The sequence below is a fragment of the Danio rerio genome, chromosome 4 (assembly GCF_052040795.2).
Source record: "Danio rerio strain M-AB ecotype USA chromosome 4, GRCz13ab, whole genome shotgun sequence".
In the NCBI taxonomy this organism is placed as follows: Eukaryota; Metazoa; Chordata; class Actinopteri; order Cypriniformes; family Danionidae; genus Danio; species Danio rerio.
In genome coordinates this window covers 15,775,387-15,794,273 of record NC_141024.2, presented here as the reverse complement: position 1 = coordinate 15,794,273, position 18,887 = coordinate 15,775,387, and the positions used below count along the sequence as shown (strand labels likewise).

The 18,887-nt window shown below is 40.6% G+C and overlaps 2 protein-coding genes across 39 annotated transcripts in view; one reads left to right on the top strand and one right to left on the bottom strand.

The window, feature by feature from the left end:
• Positions 1-18,887, top strand: part of plxna4 (plexin A4) — a 236,645-nt gene that overhangs the window by 212,171 nt on the left and 5,587 nt on the right. For all 3 annotated transcript variants that reach the window (XM_087246098.1, XM_087246097.1, NM_001004495.1), the window contains 8 exon segments: positions 748-814; positions 2,202-2,348; positions 3,950-4,109; positions 7,051-7,154; positions 9,716-9,815; positions 11,219-11,409; positions 13,341-13,510; positions 17,235-17,447. In XM_087246098.1, the coding sequence (XP_087102224.1) occupies positions 748-814; positions 2,202-2,348; positions 3,950-4,109; positions 7,051-7,154; positions 9,716-9,815; positions 11,219-11,409; positions 13,341-13,510; positions 17,235-17,447 (1,152 nt within the window).
• The window catches only part of LOC147844672 (uncharacterized), a 138,076-nt gene continuing 120,999 nt past the window's right edge, over positions 1,811-18,887 (bottom strand). For 30 of the 36 annotated variants that reach the window (XR_015482954.1, XR_015482958.1, XR_015482956.1 and 27 more), the window contains one exon: positions 1,811-2,373. The gene's annotated coding sequence lies outside the window, so the exon portion shown is untranslated. The remainder of the gene's footprint in view (positions 2,374-18,887) is intronic. The other 6 variants (XR_015482970.1, XR_015482971.1, XR_015482969.1 and 3 more) reach the window with 1 other exon arrangement.

Below are 18,887 nucleotides of genomic sequence, written 5' to 3'. Positions count from 1 at the left end.
TTGCAAGGCAGCGGGAAAGACGGAATGCAGGTGGCAGCTGGGATGCAGGGCAGCAAAGGAGGTGTAGACCCACACACACACACACACACACACACACACACACCACAATGCTGTAATCCTGAAATATTGATGCTTTGTGCCATGGCTCATTGCATGGTGCCTTGGCAATTTACCAGCTCCCTGTGGCACACACAGACTGGAGACACCAGAGCCTCATATATTGGGTTTCACTTTGTTACACATATTATGTATGTACATCTCTCATGCTGGATCAGAGTCTGTGGTCCAAGCAAAGGTGTTAGCCAGTCATGATGCACTCCTACACAACCTGGCCATCCATTCATCCACCATCTATTGTAAAGATATCCATTTCGTGCTCAATAGCCAGACTGTGGAGGGGGGAGAAATTAGTACGGTCCTATTCCAGGCCAGAGCAGGTTCACTTGGCTTGATTCCAGCCAGATCATATAAAGGCTTTTAATTGGGTTTCTTGTGTTAGGGTCTGATGGATTATTGTGGTAATAAAGACAGCCTGCAGATTGGGGCTATAGATTCCAGAGTGCATTTCATGTTCCGGCAATTATGTTTGTTTAACAAAGTCCTATTCATTAGGAGACACCGTGCTTTGTGAAGTGAATTTTGCATGGTCTTGGTAATCGCATTTGTGCGTGACACTCGCAGTGATAATCGTGGCTTTGTGCTGCATTTGAATTATTTATTTACTCTGTTTGTTTGTTTGTTTTTCAGAACCGAGTCTGTGGCTGAGAAAATGCTCACAAATTGGTTCACCTTTCTGCTGTACAAATTCCTCAAGGTAAGTCTGCTGTTTGCATTTAGATACATGTGTGTTGCCACATGATCAGCTTTAAGCAGCCCATATGAAATAATTACAAAATTAGCCATTGAAAGTGCATATCGGTCAACCACTAATCAGAATATTCATCAGCAAAGAAAAAAATCAGTCACCTTCAAGGTCATTAGGCACATGCACTGTTGAGCACAGAGGAGTCAAGTGAAGTCCTGCGGGAGTATTGGCAATAATGCACTGCAGGTGTTTGAGAGAGTGAGAGAGAGAGAGAGTAGAGAGAGAGAGTCTTGTGTAAGAATATGTGTAGATGTGAATGTACATCTCTATGTGAGTGTGCCTGCATGCACTTTTAATCAAAGAGGGTTTAAAGTTGGCCAAGTCTTGCTGACTCTGGCATTTTGTGTTCCTGTAATGAGACAGTCGGCTTAGCAGGTGCTTCTCAATTCTACATATAGCAATGTGGCCGTCAGCACCACCGTGGTCCTCTCAGCCACTTGTCATTAATCTCTTAATAAACACATCTGCTGCAATCAGAACATGGCATGTGCAGTTTCGCCCGTGAACAGAAATTTCTGGAATGTATGATGCTGGCAGTAAATTCTGGTAGTCCAGGCTGTTTTGTCCAGTCTGGTTTAAAAGATTAGACCTGAGTGAATGAAGCTGAAACATCACTCAAGGGCTTCAGGATTCATTTAAGCTCAAATTGGACTTTTTTTGTAAAAGAAGAACTTTATTGTGACCTCATCCATGCAAAACCATAACATTATTATTGTAGTCACAGCACATTGATTTTAGTGTTATTGGACAGTGCTTGACTAGCTGCCCAGATCACTAGTCTGTTCATTTCTCATGTCAAAAAACATATTTTCCCCAAAATCAGCTACAGACACTACACTTCAGTACCTTTCGTTTATCGTTTGACTTTGATGTCAGTGAGCATGTGTGTGTTACAGAAATTAAAAATAGAAACTAAATTTTTAGTAAATTAAGATGTAATAGCCATTTGATATCAGTAATGGTTATTTTATTGGCTTTTCAATGTAACAGTAATCATGGCTGAGTAAATAAACACATTAATGATGTACTCAAAATTTTATTTAAGCTAGACTAATTGGTAAAGCATATAATGTGTAACTGTGAATTGTTGCTCAGTCTCTTTCTATCCACCAAGGGGACATTTGCCTGAAAAAGAATGAAGACAATCATGGGATCTCTCATGGAGTGAAATTGTAGCATAAGTTGATATTGTCACGGTAGTGCCACAACTGTTAAGCTCCATTCAAAATATTTATTGCTGTTACTGAATGTGGAAATGACATCCCACATTCTCTGTAGGTGGCTGGTGTGAAATTTAAGAGTGAAAATGACAGAGTGCCTTTTTTTCTTTGTGTAGGAGTGTGCCGGGGAGCCCCTCTTCTCTCTTTTCTGTGCCATAAAGCAACAGATGGAAAAAGGTCCCATCGACTCCATCACCGGCGAAGCCCGCTACTCACTCAGTGAAGACAAGCTCATCAGACAGCAAATTGATTACAAGACTCTGGTAAGACTCAATGTGGACGAGCAAGCTGAAAAGAAAAGGAGAAAAGGATTAGGATAAATGAGTGTAGAAAAGACCAAGTAATGTGAAAGTATTCAGAAGCAGACAGGTGTGGAGGCAGAGAGAAGGGTAAGGTGATTTGTTTAGGTTGACGCAGCATGCGATGCCTACACTCTTCATGGTTGACAGGGAACACGCAGGCTTGTTTTGACCTTTGACCTGTCTGTCGCCCTGTGGTGATTGGCAGTGTTGTGTTTGGCAGGCCACTGTGACAGGCATGAGCTCAGCTCGTGTTTTCAGGGCTGCACGAATGCCAAGTCGGACTGTTTACTAGGACAGCACATTAGGAGGGTAATTTGTATTCTGTGTGAGACTGAAGAGAGAAAAAGAAAGAGGGGGGAATGTGGCGACTAGTGTCATTCTTTGGCGTTTGGCCCATTCCTTTGAACACTGCACTGATTTGATGACTGTAGGAGCCATTTCAGCTTCATCCTTCTGTCCTCACTTCCAAAACACTTAAATAGCTGCACACTCTCCACAAAATATAAGCCACTACCAATAGCACACTGTGCCTTCTCTTTCACAGTATGGAGTTTATCATCTATTATTATCTATTGACGATCAGCTTCCAGAATCTTTTACTCATTTGTGCTACATGCTTTTTTAATAAAGTTCTAAAATTTGTTGCATATTGCTAATTTTGGTAGTGTACTTCCTGGTACATCATGAGGACTGGATTAAAGTTTGTTCTTATTTTCATCATGAAAGGCTTTTCTAAAATGCGTTGTAGTCCACAATGGGGCTTAGTGTCGGCCTTTATTGTTTACTGTTTATTCTGTGGGGAAACACTCTCAATCCCTTCTAAAGGTCTGACAAACCCTTTCCTTGCAGCCCACACACAGTGCATTTAATTGTATTGATTCTGGTTTGGGTCCTTCAGGAGAGTCCATTATACAGCTGGACTGTAAGTAAATGAGCTCGCTTGCAGTGTGCAGTTATTTCATCATAACTGAGAATGAGGGCCTTCACAGCCACTATATGCACTCCCCAATTGCGTTTTATTTTTCGCCCGAACTATCCAATTATCTCTGATGATGGTGACAGCGGCACTAATGGTGCCGTTAATGACTGCTATCATTGGAGAGTCTAAAAGGAACTAAGATCAGGAAAATTTGTGTTTTAATTGCAGATTGGTGCAAGCTAAGGTAAGTGAGGTGAAGACACCATCTGTGTGGCCAATAGGCTTCATGCTTGTGTCATTATTGTGCTGACTAAGTTCACTCGTTCAGAAATGCAGCATATAAGTTTGACCAGACGATTGACCACAGTCATCAATATGTAAGGTTGTGTGTAGATGACAGATCATTCATTCTGAGAACAATTTCATTGTTACTTATTCTCCAAGCTTGATTAAACCCTTAACATGTGCTTTCTTGATGAGGAAATATTTGTTATTGGTAATCAGTTTACATACACAGGTACATTTTAACCTTCTTTATAATCATCTGGTACACAATACATGCAAAAAGATCACTGTACAGCCACATGAATATTCATGTATCACTGAGGTTTGCTAATTGGAGTCAATCTGTTCTGTTGTGTAGGTGGTGAACTGCATGCATCCAGACAATGAGAAGAGTCCAGAGGTGCAGGTGAAGGTGCTAAACTGTGACACTGTCAGTCAGGTGAAGGAGAAGATCTTGGACGCCATCTACAAAAATGTCCCTTACTCACACCGACCAAAGGCCTCTGACATGGATTTGGGTATGACTACAAGTATACTAAAATTACATGCCTTCATTTGCATTTAACATTTGTGGGTCGATAAATGTGCATTCATTTTACCAATACTGTTCTACAGCCTTTGATTCACACTCAAGCAAAGAATCTATTATCTATCATTTAACAGATGGGATCTTGGGTAACATGATAGAGCAGGGGTTCTCAAACTCCAACTTGCCTCAACACACATGCAAGGATGTTTTTAAAAAGCCTAGTAAGAGCTTGATTAGCAATTCCAATTGTGTCTGACTAGAGTTGGAACTAAACTTTGCAGGACACTGGCCCTCCAGGACTGAGATTTGGAACCCCTGTGATAGAGGATCCATTTGTAATGGTTATTAATTATACCTTAAGAGATTCAAAACAATGGCTGTATGCTCAAATCATAAAAAATAAATACTTTAAATATATTAATTGGCAGACATTTTATCACCCAAATGAGAAGAGCTTAACAGCTTCCGCAATCACACAATGCCCGCTGAGGATTTGTTTCACCTCTGGGATTTTGAACTTTAGACAAGTAAAGTTTTACACACACATCTTACTCACAACTGCTCTTACTTGCCAGGTGCCTTCTTCACTTTTAAGTACATTATTGTCCTATAAAGTCTACCTCAAGCACACAAGAATTAAGTGTCTTGCTCCTTTTCTCAGGTCATAGTCTTGCTGAAAAGTGATAGAACATGCCATAGAACTATTGATTCCATTCACAGACATGTTTGAGTTATAAAACAAGTAACTTTTAACATTGTCAGCCGGGTTTTAAATCCTCCAACAGCCAAAGCTAAGCTTCCTGTTGAAATGGATCAATTGTCCAAAAGTAATAATAATCTCTTTAAAAGACAAGTGTTTTTATTTTAATTTTTTCCCCACAGAATTGTAGACTTCCCGGTGACCCTTCTGATGATTACCTCAGCATTTTATTCAATGAGTTGAATATATTGCACATATGTTATCTCTGACAAAAGATTCATTTGTACACACCTAATTGACATGCAAAAAATAGCCAGACTGATCAGTATTTCAACACGTTTCAAAAGAGAATCAGAATTTTTATGCAGTACTCTCCTCGTTCCTCAATTTTTTTCAAAAGGCATATTTCTCTAGATATAGCCTAACGCTAGCCTACCCATAAGGGAATGAAACCATGATAAGTGAAGAAATAATTTTACCCTCTTTGACAGGCTCTCCTGTGTAAAATGCCTTTATGGGCCCCGGAGGGCAAGCATGTTGTTTTATTATTGTTTTATTAGGGGGGAGAATTGGACAGTGTCTGAGAGAGTGTGTGCGACTGTGTTGTAAGATAAAGCAATGGACGTCTCTGCAAGAGAGGAGGCATCTCAGCATTCCGTAAACGGATCTTTGGGTCTCCTGAGCCCAGCACACACTCTGGCCCTGATCCACGGGCCAGATAAAGATAATGGGTAATAGGAATGAGGTAGCCTCCATCTCCTCGATCCCTCCGAGACAGATTGGACCAGAGTGTTTCTGTCCCTTGCCTTTGTTTTTAATTCTCTCTGCCACAGTCCCCTGAGGACAGGGATCGAGAAAGGGAAGACAGAGGGAAAGAATGAGAGAGTGATGCAGACAAATCAATGCACTTCAGCCCATTTCAGTCTCTATTTTAACAATCGTGTAGATTTTTTTTTCTCTCTCTCTCTATCCAGCTACATCCTGCTGCCATTGTTTTCAAAGAGATTGCTTCTGTTCTATTGCGTTTTCATTTTGTTTCTTATTTTAGTCTGGTCAAAGTTTTAAGGTTTAAAGTTCATATTATTTTTGTAGTTTTCAATCTTTCTTTTCTTTTAGTCTATTTTCTTATTTTTTGTTTTCTTTTCATTTATTTTGCTTTTATTTTCTGATCTTCTCTCTGTTAGTTTACTCTGTTCGCAACTTCGAGTCGAAGCTCATTTGCATGTTTATAGACAGCACTGTCGTGAGATATAAAACAATAGTCGTCCCTCTCCTGGAGATTTGAAGTTATTCTCATCACCCAGAGACACGTTTCATCATTCTGCCTATGATTGCTGTTTTGCTTTTCTGGTTGGGATCAGAGCAAAAAAGAGCAGCAGGCGGCATGAAGAGGCCTCACTCCTTTAGTGTTCCAATCATATATTCATTTGCAGCCGAGGAGAGTCCAAAAAAAAAGAGAAAGACGTCCCTCTTGTTCCTGGCCATGTTATCCGTGCATCACATTGCAAAAGGATATGTTTATTTCATTCAGAGCTGATTCCCATCTCATCAGACTTGCTGTTTTTGCTGAGGCTGCAGACAGCTGCTGGTGGGTGCTGATGGCTGTGGGGAGGATGAGAGTATACTTGGCATTTTGTTGTGCATCTCTAGTCAGCTCAGTAACTACAATAAGAGCAAGCTCAGCGGGAGGCTTAACGCGGTCGATCAGGGCCGTTTGGGCTCGGGATGCTCGACCCACTACAGATGAAAAAGGAAGTGACTTTCAGCAGTGGCTGTAATCACGCCCATCGATCCACTGGCCACGAAGGCCCGGCTCTCTAACAAAGGGCAGAAGAGATTAATTTACCTTTCCTTTCCTTCCTCAAATGCTGCTTCACAAACCCTTTTTTTCTCTCTCGATTTCATTTATTTTTTTTCTTTTCTCTCTCAGAATACAGACTCTGTCCCTTGCCTATTATATTGTTCCTGTTTTAGCTAAGTGTGGTAATTAATTCAATTTTTTCTATCAAACAAGTGTAGAAGCATAATTACAATTACTATATGCTGCAAATTCCAGTAAACTACCACCACAAGAGGTTTTTGGCAAAAGAATCTAATGTTGCTTTGTACACTGAAAATAAATGTAAAATATTAACCGTTATTTTTCATAAAGCAGAACAAAAATTTAAATGATTGCTGCACTTTTAAAATACCAAGTATTAACACTGAGTTTAACTTTGTTTGTTTGCAGAGTGGCGTCAAGGAAGAGTAGTAAGAGTCATTCTTCAGGATGAGGATGTTACCACAAAGATCGAAGCTGACTGGAAAAGACTCAACATGCTGTCTCACTACCAGGTAAAATCAATGCCAGACATATTTCCAGGAAAACTCATACATGTAATGAGGTGTTCAGTGAGCAGATTTGTCATGCATGAAGTGTAGAGACATTAATGCTTAAGATCAGTGGAAAACAGTATACTTCTGTCATATGTACCATCATAGGTTTTTGTTTAGTTGGCTGTTTGCTGTTTCATAATGTGCTTCAACGATGGATTTGAGCCTTTGAGCCAATCTTAAATCAGGAGGAGGACAAGCATTGTACCTGCTGGTTTCTATTTAAAGCAGCATCTGCAGATGTCCCAGTACATTTTGTCTGACAGCAGTGGGATGCAGGTGCAGGTGGAGCTGAAGCCTGACAGATAGGTTAGATGATCCAGCAAAAGACTTTTAATAAACAGCTCTGTGTGATCTGAGTTGTGGCGTAGGCTTTGTCAGAATTTATGCTTCTATTGATAGACACTAATACTGGAGCAAAGAGATGTAATTCGAGATTAATGTCTTTTTGAATCTCAGAAGTATAATGATCTATTCATGTTTGTCTCTGTTGTATCAAAGAATCGTCAAAAGGTGTTAAGCAAAAAGGCAGAGCAGAGGATGTAATTTATAATGGTAATGTGTCTGAGTTGATTAGTTGAGAGTTTAAGAGTTTGCACACTGTTATGCAGCTTAGTCCTATCAAGCAGCCCTATGCCCCAGCTAATTTCAATTAATAGGGTGCAGTCCAAGCACTTCCAGGTCATTTTGAAAACTGACTCTGATTGACAGATCTCCAATGTTTTGGACGAGGACCATTGAGTTCCAGTAGTCAGGTATGGCGACGTCTCTGCAGGGGACTGATAGCATCTGTCTAACTGCAATTATATAAACTCTCGAAGTCTGACAATCCCAGACCTATCTGTCTGGCCAGGTGGGGCAGTTTAGGGTGGAGAGGAGACAGGCGCTGCTTCATTACGGTGTAAATAATTTCCCCGGTAAGCCACCCTCTGAATGAGCTTTTTGAGAGAGAGGAGTCGGCACAGTACTTAAATTAAATGTCACGGAGTGGCGCATGGGTGCAGGGCTGCAAGCGGCAGGATGGATTAGCTGTTGATTGGAATCGGAGATGAGATAATGAAGACAGAAGTTAATTCATTTTTGGTCGGGGAGGGCATGCTATCCTTGACAAAAAAGCTATCAGACACCCTAAAGCAGGTCGCACACCAGAAGTGCCGCTTGGCGACGCGCCCCGCCATGCATTTTAGAATTCTAAACATAGGTTTCTATTAGGGTATACACACCAGCATCGCAAGTCAGCGGCTGTCGGCGGCGCCCACCAATGACTCAAGTCGCAGTTCAATTTTCAGCCGCGCCACAGAGCGCCATCTGATTAGTTTCATGTAAAATATTATGCGAATGTGCGCGTCTGGTGTGTGATACTTTAAACTGTCATGTGCGCGCCGTGTCGTGACGCCGAGCGGCGCTTCTGGTGTGCGACCCGCTTAAGCCTGTTAAAGTTGCTGAAAAAGTGGAAGACCCCCCCTTTCCATTTCCTTCCTTGCCACAAATATGTATTTGTTCTTTTTGTAAAAGCTCAGAATTCCTTGATTTATTATAGTACACAATCTGGAAAGTCTGAGTCAAAGTCTGATTTATCTGTTACAAAGGATCCACTGTGCATTTCTAATGTATATCTTGAGTCATCATTGATTCTTTCCTCCAAATCGAGATACTACAAATGTATCTGGTTCTGACTTTAATTCTTTGAAGTCTTCTTGGGAAGCTTCGCATTGGGGTTGTATAATCCCCATCCCAAAAATTTGACATGTCTGAATGCTATCAGGAACACAGAGGCTCTCTTAAAGCGTAAACTTGCCCGCAGAGGAAAGATAAAAGAGAAAATCTCTGCTGTTTTCTAAAAAGCCCCTTTTCAGGGAAATATAGCCCTTGTCTGAAGTCTCCTTTCACACAGTATTCATCTATACTGAGAAGTAAAGAAATATCTGTTTGAGTCTGCTGAAATTTGGACAGCTGTCCTCATGGGCCAAGGCTGTAAACCAGGACAACTTCATCCTGAGCTTCTTCGTCCAAGGAGAAAAGATGTTCAGGGTTTGAGAATAATGTCCTAATGCTCTGTAAAGCTCATGTTCTCCCTCTCACTGTGGTATGGGTCCCTGTACAGTTCTGAGCCCACACCATCTAGATCAACCATCACCTCAATTAACCCCATAAGTGCCACAGGCATCCAATAGCAAATTATGTAGATGGAGGGATATCTCATAAGGGAGTAGAGGCCCCCATGTGTTAATTGAATTTGGCTTGCTGAGGCTTACTGTGGTTAGCAATTGCTCAGGCATATAGTTAAATAGCTTGGCCTATCCCAGCAGAAGAAACTTACTAAAATAAAAGACGATTATCACATCTTATCCCTCACTCATGCAGTTACACATTTACCTGGATGTGAAACAAGGGGTTTTAACCCTAGTTAACCGTCATGATGCTGAAAACATTACACATCTTGACATGGACAGCCTGATGTAAGGATGTGTTTTGTGGTTTTTGTAAGCTGTCTAAAATAATTCTTGTTTTTGTGCCCACAGGTGACTGATAATGCTGTGGTAGCCCTTGTACCAAAGCAGGTCACTGCATACAACTCTGTGAATAACTCAACTGTCTCCAGAACCTCTGCTAGCAAATATGGTTCGTCAACACCTTTTATTCCTTTTCTAATTCTCACAATGTACAGCACGATATGGGAAATATTTAATAATCAATTGACTCAAGTCTCTAGAGCAGTGCAAAGTAACATTCCACCTTAGCTGCACTAAGAATCAAAAAAAGAAGTTTAAAAACGGTCCTGTCATCTCTTAGGAAGGCAAGAGAAAAGTAGAAGTTAAATGTGTAGCATCTTAGCTGCTCACAAAAGAGAACAGGAACTGAGCTCAAACGGAATTACGTGAGATAGTCGGGCAGCATACAAAGGTAAAAGCAGGGAAAATGAGTCTCTTTGCACTTGACTTCCCTCCTGAGACTCTGAATCCGTCCCTGTCATTCCCCCGCCATCAGTCCCTCGTACGATTGGGTCTGATAAAGCTCAAGATCAAAGCTCAGGCCCGTCCGAGCACTCCCCCTACACATCAAATAGACCATTAAAATCATCTCATCTCCATATACTATCCTGCACTCTAAATGAGCCTTAAAGAAGAGAGTGAGTGTGACAGATGGGAAAGACAGCAAAAAAATGCCACACATCACTTCACTCTTTTAGAAATCTTCTTCAAACAGGTCAAGAAAGAGAGCCGTTTTAAACCACCTGGGCATAATGAAAAGATATTTTGCAAGTATTTTGTGTGGCTGCCACAATTTAATTAATCTCATGTCCTCTAAATATAGCCTACATTCACAAGGGTTTACTAGTTTGGTTCAAACAGCATATGTCAACCAAACACACTCTCAGAGTCCTGCTTATTTATTAATAACAAATTCATTGTTTGGCATTTCAAACAGCAAATAATTCTTAGGAAGTGTTAATGTAGTTAAATTCAGATCAGCGCCAATTCATTAAATATAAGCATACTCCCATAACCCCTTCTCTCAATTCTTTTTAGTCTTCCTCTGTTTTTGTCTTTCTTTATGTTCCTCTTCTCTATCTGCCTCTTTCTTTTAGTGAGATTGATTTTTGTTGCATCTGCCACTGTGAATCGTTTTTTTATCTTACCAAATCAGGCTTTTGCCAATCAATTTTTTTTTCACACTGTGTAAACATTCATCGAGCTCTGTTTTTTTAAATGCCATGGCTGATCTCTCCCTATTGGCTGAAGCATGAATATTTCATCTGGCCTGACACCTGTTCGATTTTGTGTCCACCAAAGAGAGCAAACACGCACGTTTGCTGGAGAGAGAGCAATAGAGAAAGGGATGAAAAATTAAGCATCCACACATTCTAAATGATTCAGATCCAATCTTGAGTACTGTACAACAACAAAAAAGCCATTGAGTTTCACACATATAAGAACAGATACGAACAGACGCATGGGACATTTGTCATGAGGGAGAATGAGGAACTGCCATCTGATTGGGTCTTTGTCTTTTCACTACCGCAGAAAACATGATCAAGTACACAGGCAGTCCGGACAGCCTGCGTTCCCGCACACCCATGATCACACCTGACCTGGAAAGCGGTGTTAAGGTATGGCATCTGGTGAAAAACCATGAGCATGGAGACCAGAAGGAGGGAGACCGTGGAAGCAAGATGGTCTCAGAGATCTACCTAACCAGACTGTTGGCCACCAAGGTAAGCTCTGCTGCCATGTTTGATATTTTAGGCAATAGACATGTGCAGACTGAATGACAGAAGTTGTCAACACATCTGATACTTCCAGAAACATAAATCCAAGTAGATTCAAGAGCCCAATGTGTCAAACGGTTCTATTTATGCTGTTTGTTTCAAACTGCAGTTGGTCTGTTTTCGTCATTAGTTTCACACTGGCTGACTTGATGTCAAAGCATCAACAAAGCTGGTAAAGAGATGCTTGTATTGGTCTGAATACAAATTCTTTAGTGCTTTCAGCATTTTGCTTCAAGACATTAGTAAGTTGAGGAAATTAAATAGGTTTTGTCTGATTAGGTGAATATCACTATTAATATTACTCTGTTCAAATCTATAACCCTTAGTATTTATCTTTAGCACTGAACTAATCCTGTATTGTAACCTCAAATCATACTATAATGAACACAGATCCGCCATTATTTTTGTAAGTGACTGGATAGTCTATAAATGGACAATCGTCTCTGGTTAAAATTGGATGTGAAGCCCCTATCCATGTTTCCTCGGAAGGAAACAAAGTTTCTGGGACAAAAATATGCTATTTGCAGAGCTTTAAGTGATTCTGACCACCAAGAAACATTCCTGGTGTACCCAAGCAGGTGTGTCAAAAAATTTTTAACAGACACAAGCACAAATGCCCTGGTGATTACCCTACTCGGTTGCAGGCTGTGTGTCATATTTTTAGATGGATTATTTCTGTGAAATAACCAGTTTATCGCAGACACCATCTCTCTTGGTGAAAAATGATTGGTGTGACAGCACTGTAATTGACTGTTTGGCTTTCACCCCTGCAATAAATACTAGTGATCTGCCTGGGGTGTCGACGCTTTCTGCATTCGGTCCATCAGTGTCTCTGAGGACTGGTGAGCTTTACCTTTTTTTCCATCTTCCCCCATTATGCGAGGCTTTATTCATTTAATCTTTCTTCCTCTCTCGTTCTTGGCTTTCTGCAATTTTCCGCTCTCTTTCTGTTTGCAATTACACAAATGTTCTTTCCTTACCTGTCCAGGACGAGATCACTTGAAGCTTAATGCTTCTCTGACTGCCAGCCTGTGTCTGATAGCATGCTTTTAAGTGCGCTGTAATGACCAGGTACATTTCAAACGCCCGCAAATAGCCACTTTGGTTTCTGGGCGACTAATGATGATGTTAGTCGTCACACAAGATGACACCTGTCAGAACCTTCGCAGTCATCCCTGTCGCCAACCTCCTGCAGCTGTCGCTGCGTTGATACAGGGCGCGGGTGAGAAATATGTATTTTCATCTTCATAGGGAAAAGATAAGCTGTCAGGGATCTGGGACGCAGTAGAATTATTGTTGTGATTGTCAGCTAACTGGATTTTTTTTCTTCTTCCTTGCCGTCTCTTGCCATCTGCTCAACGGAAATAGGATTTTGTGTGCTGTGCCTTGTGCACACCTCATCCGGATGCGAAGCTGGTGCTGACTGAAAGATACGAGCGCTGCTTTTTGATACTCTCCCCTCTCTCTCTCTCTTTCTCTCTTCCATGTATCCTATCAATTCTTTCATTACAAGTGGATTAGATTCTGTCGTCTTCTCTCCTTCTTAGACTCATCGCCATTAAATCAAATTAGGGTCAATGGTGCGGGTTGGACGTTAATCCGTCCGCACAAAGCAGCTTAGGCAGAATCCCTTCCTTTACGTGATATTAAAGGTGAACTTCAAAGTAGCACTTTTACTATCAAATAGCTTCTTGATTCAGGAACGCCGGTTTCATTGGTTGGATTACTGACAGGTGGTCCACAAATGTATTCACAAACAGACAAACACAGCTCTTGTGATGTGTGTTCAAGTTAATGTTAAATTAATTAAAGCACAGGACTAAGAAGAAGGGGTGGGATGGATGAACACTAACCCTCTACTCTTTGTGGTTCCTCAGGGCACTCTGCAAAAGTTTGTGGATGACCTGTTTGAGACCATCTTCAGCACAGCACACAGAGGAAGTGCTCTTCCTCTCGCTATCAAGTACATGTTTGACTTCCTGGATGAGCAGGCCGACAAGCACAACATTCATGACCCGCACGTCAGACACACATGGAAGAGCAACTGGTAAGATGCCTCAAACATTTATATTCATTACTGTATTCTAGGGAAAGCAGGGCATGTTTATTTATATAGCACATTTCAAGCACAATGATAATTCAAAGCGCTTTACATATACAATAATAGAAGAAATATAAAATACAATTATAAGGAATAAAAACAATGAATAATGAAATGATTATAAGCTTATTACAAATGTGTTAAAAGGAAAAGAAAGATGCAAATAGTGTGATCTATTGGATGTAACACAATGCTCATTCAGTAAAGGCACAGCTAAACAGTTGTGTTTTAAGTCTTGATTTGAATGTGCCTGCATTTGTAGCACATCTGATCATTTCCGGAATTTCTGAAAGCAGAGATTGTAATATTACTGATGTATCTCTTACTATGCATGTGAATATGGCAATGACTATGGGAGAAATTAATAACGCTAGATTCCAAAATTAATTTCACCCAACCAATTTAGAGGCATGTCTCTGGTGGAAGGGGGTTGTGGGGGTTAAATAAACAACTAGCGCATCTAGTGAGAAAGGAAGAGGGTATGAGATGAGGGGTGGAGTGGATGAGAGGGGGAAAGAAAGCTTGGCATTACATTTAATGAGTACTAATATATCATTAGCCTCTGCCAGCATCTCATCACGCACCACCCCAAAAGGGCTATGAGGGATGAAGCGATGATATTGATGTGAGGGCACGGCAGGGAGGCAGTGGGTACAGTCCCCTATTTACTCTGTTTTATAGACCTAATTTCCCCCCATCTCCCTCAGCATGTTTCAGGGCCATTTGAGAGCGTTAAGTGTTTTTGGAGAGCACAGAGGGTCACTCTTGCATTACACATTAATGGAATCGTTCTCACAAAGAGCGGAACGTTAAATGGCGATTTATCATCTCACACTCATTGCGGGGCATTATAGCCCCATGCCACTGCGGCATCTGTGATTTTTTTAATGTACGTGAGAGGGTCTTCTACAGGACTAATGCATTGCTAGCCAGCTTTTTGCTGACAACTAATGCCTCAGACAAAGAATGAAATGACTCCATTTTCAGATATTGTGCACAAAACAACAGGCTCAGCTTTATCTGTATGGTTAGATGTGCTGCTGCCACCACACAGGCCGTTAATTGGACTATTGCTGTGGGTGGGGCATCTTTGCAGTCTGTAGAGGATTTTAGCACTCTAGAGCTAAATGGTTTTGGCTGAGAAAGCTCAGGCATAATCACTATTTTGTTTACAGCCTGTTAATATTTGCTCATCAATTCTCTTTACCTGTTATAACTGCTTTTAAAGGGAAAGTGAAATAATTTGTGCAGTGTGCACTGAGGGGTTTCTCTTTTATTATTGATTTTGCAAATGCAAGTTTTTAGACAATTCAGACAGTTAAGATGCCCATGTCTTTTCCTTAACCTTATTCTTTATTTGATTGTGTCTTAAGCAAGCACTACTTTTATATTTAGAGCAAGAATAAAATCTAGACCACCCAAATAAAATATTTGATCAAAAAAACGAATCCCCTGCAGCGCTGTTTAATCAAGCAAATTTTAACCTTTTTAAAGAGCTGAATAAGCCCATTGTATAAGCAATGTTATCAGTGGATGAAATATTTGAATATTAAATCCCCTACACATATAAATTAGCTTTTATCAAACTCTAAAGAATCAATTTAGACAAATCAAAACGTAAATGATGGATTCCCCTGTTTTGTTAAAATTTTCTTCTTCAAATGCATCAAAGGATGCCTTAATCAGATCTTTACCCAAAGCCAGGCAGAGATGGATTGCTGATAGACAAGGCTCTTGTGAATCATCCATCATGTCATTGTCTATCTTGTGACTGGGCGAGCATTGGGCGGTACAGCTTGCCAATCAGAATAAAAGCAGTCAATGCAGGGATACAGATAATCAAAACAGTTTGTTTGGCTTGGGTAATTTAACTCTCCTAATTGAGCTACTTGAAATGCAGATGACTAGAATTAATGCTATCGCTTTAGAACTCAAGGGGGGTTCACACACACAAGGACTCACAATGACAGAATAGTGGGTGCCATTTTCTACCATGAAATCCAGATTTATGCATAGTTCAACTCTGCAGGTGCTCAGTAATTCTTAGCAACAACCAATAAGTGCTGTCCTATACTGCAGTCAACCAAATCAAGCAAACAACAGTACAGTGATTTGGTGACCTCCAGTTGTCAGTGTGAATACTATTACACACTATAGACTCACTCTCTGTCATTTTCAAGCCATGTTAATGGCTATTGTCAAGAACAGATGAGCAGAAGTACTTCGTTTTTAATATGTAATACACATTTACTGTTCAGGCAGGAATATCTGTAATCTGTAATTTAGTCTGAGGGCAAAAGATTTCCCAATGCAGATTTAAGTAGTGACGTTGGGGTAGATGTGCTGCTTGGTTTGAAAGTGAAAGCTGTACTTAAAGCATCTCTATATTAAGAACAACTTCTAATTCTTGCTTTTATGACTCCACCTTTATAATCCTGTAGAACTAGGCAGGTTTAACGTTGACTTATCGTCAATCAGACACGTTTCTAGATAAACCTCTTGAAATAACTAGTCAGACATGGAGAAATATGGGATACACTACTTTAGGCAATCTTTTATATCAATTTGCCTATTTCTGGACATAAAACTAAGATTCCCTAGTACATCAGAACCATTTTGCACATTACAATACTTTCTACCTTTACACAAAAAACAGGCAGAAGAAAGCCAAAAGATGGGTTCTAGCTGAAGAATGTAAGGCTTTTCCCAGAGAGAGCTCCACTGAGCCGAGTGCTATATTTAGCTGGGATCTAGTCCATCCAGACATCATTCCCATCGCCTGATCCACTCACTCACTCGGCTGAGAGCTCTCTCTAAAGTATGGTGCTTTAGACACGTTCTGCTTTTTGTTCTGTACAGAGAATACAATCTTCTCAGAGGCCAGCTGTGGCAGGTTTATGAGGGTGTCGACTGGTTGTTAAAGCATTGATATCCTTTTGATAGAGCGCAGATAATCCCAGTTGATTCTCTCTGATTAATTTGGGAGTAATAATACGTGGTTTGCTCCCCAAATCCTCTTTGGTGCAGTTGTTATTGTTAAATGAATTCGGAGGGCAATAGAGAGGGGGCCGCTATGGAAAAGCTTTTGTTGACTGTTTTCTTTCTCTCTTTCCCTTTGATGTGAAACTCTGCGTCCGTTTCACTGCAGTGTCCTTTCTTATTCCCTCATCTCTTCTCCTCAGTTTTGTTATCTAAGACAAAACCAAAGCTGTCTCGAAAATTAATGAGAACTCTGCAGTCTCAGACATACGCATAAAGTCTCAGACCAAACACCATCTGTGACCCTAGAGATGCACGCGCACACACACACCAGGGCCTCGGCTGAGTTGATTTCACTTTGGTGCAAATGGGCCAGCGTATATAGTAGCCTTGTATACATTTATTGTTTTAGACAGGTGCACGATTGCTGGGCGGAACAGAGATAGAAACAAACTAATATGAGATGTATCAGTAAAATACCCTTGAGTGTGCCACAAATATTTTTGCTATCATTAGAAAAACGGACTGTGCACATCTAAATAAACTGATATAATTTATTAATATCAATCAATATACATTTAAGATGAAAAAACGGTTTTAAAAAGACAGCATCCTATTCTGCAACTGCTTTTTATGCATTAAAAGAGCTTTTGGAAAAAAAAAAACATAACCTATTCTCTGATTTCCACAGTCTACCTCTACGATTCTGGGTGAACGTTATTAAGAATCCACAGTTTGTGTTTGACATCCATAAGAGCAGCATCACGGACGCCTGTCTGTCTGTGGTGGCACAGACCTTCATGGATTCATGCTCGACGTCAGAGCACCGTCTGGGCAAAGACTCCCCCTCCAACAAGCTGCTGTACGCCAAGGACATTCCCAGCTACAAAAGCTGGGTGGAGAGGTGAGCAAAAACATGTCTATGTTTCAGATTTACCTTCTTTATAGTCCTTACAAAGTGATTGAACAGTCAAACCCTTGTCAAACTTGTCAATCACAATCTGAAAGACCATCTCAGCCCGACAAACCCAAAGGAGCAGACTTTCCGTGGCCTGCTTGATTTCTGTTTACAATCGCTCTAGAATGACTTGAAATAATAAATTATACCATTCTCTGACCCATCTAGGTATGTGGCTTAGGTAATTGCAAATATTCTTCAGAAATAGTTTTGAAGGATCATTTCCAATCCTGGGAATTAACCCTTATATGAGGCGGTACATTATCCCTATTTTTGTAATGGTTGTGGATATTAATGAGCTCTGCACTAATGCAGAAAATCAGTTGTGAATTTGTAAATATTTTTAATTAGAGATGCAAAGATATTTACATGGGTAACAGTGTGAATAAAAGCAAAGAGTTGTATTGTGTCCTGCAGGTATTGTGTGAGTGTGTTTAGCTGCTGGTAATCAGACTGAAGTGTGTAGTAGAGCTCCAGGATGATGAATTGCAGCTCTATTGTAGTTCACTAGATCTTCTGGGTCTACCCAACACTGCACCAGAGCAATTAGTCAATGTTTGGTGAGAGAGGCAAACTTTTCTGCTTTTCCCACAATCCTCTGGGTCAGAGGCTTTACGTTTAACAATGCCAAGAAAGAAGAATCTTGGGTAAATAAAGCCATCGTCCTACATGCAATGACTGTAAAAGAGCTTTCTATGATTCCATTGTTTTCTAAAGACAACAGCTCTATTCACATAGCAAGTGCATTGCGCAGCGTTGGTCTACCACCACCCTTTAGTAAACAGAGCTGATAAAACTCATCAGTGCCGCGTGTCTCGGCTAACACACACTGGCCCTCAGTCTCTGACGAACGTCTTTATTTGCCGTGAGGTATTAGCGTCTACTGGAAAAGATGGGTAGCTGGCAGACGAGCTTGATAGGGAAAATGATAAGACTGTAATCATGCTGCCAGCTCACATTAACCACAAAACAGCTGAGATGGAGGGAAAAGCTCATTTTCATGCATTAGCTAATGTGTTACATGTCTTTAAGGACTGAGATCATGCTAAAATGTGCCTACTGAGGTGAAAAGGCCTCCTTTAATTAAAGGTGCTGGCATCTATGTGTTTAAACCAGGTAATCTACATTCTCAGCTATACATTCTACCTTCTCAGTTACAGCTCTCACGTTGCTCACTAATTGGTTTTATTTTGGTTATATCCTGCAAGCTGACAGATCTGTGAAGGTTGGGATAATTGTTTTTGTTGTTTTCAGATCATTTGGAGAGATGTATAGATTAGAGACTTTTTTGATCTCCAGCTACTGTGGCTAGTTGTTTTTCAAAATGTATGACATTGCTTATGCAATGGGTTGTGGTTCCATTGTCACATTCTAATCTGATTATTT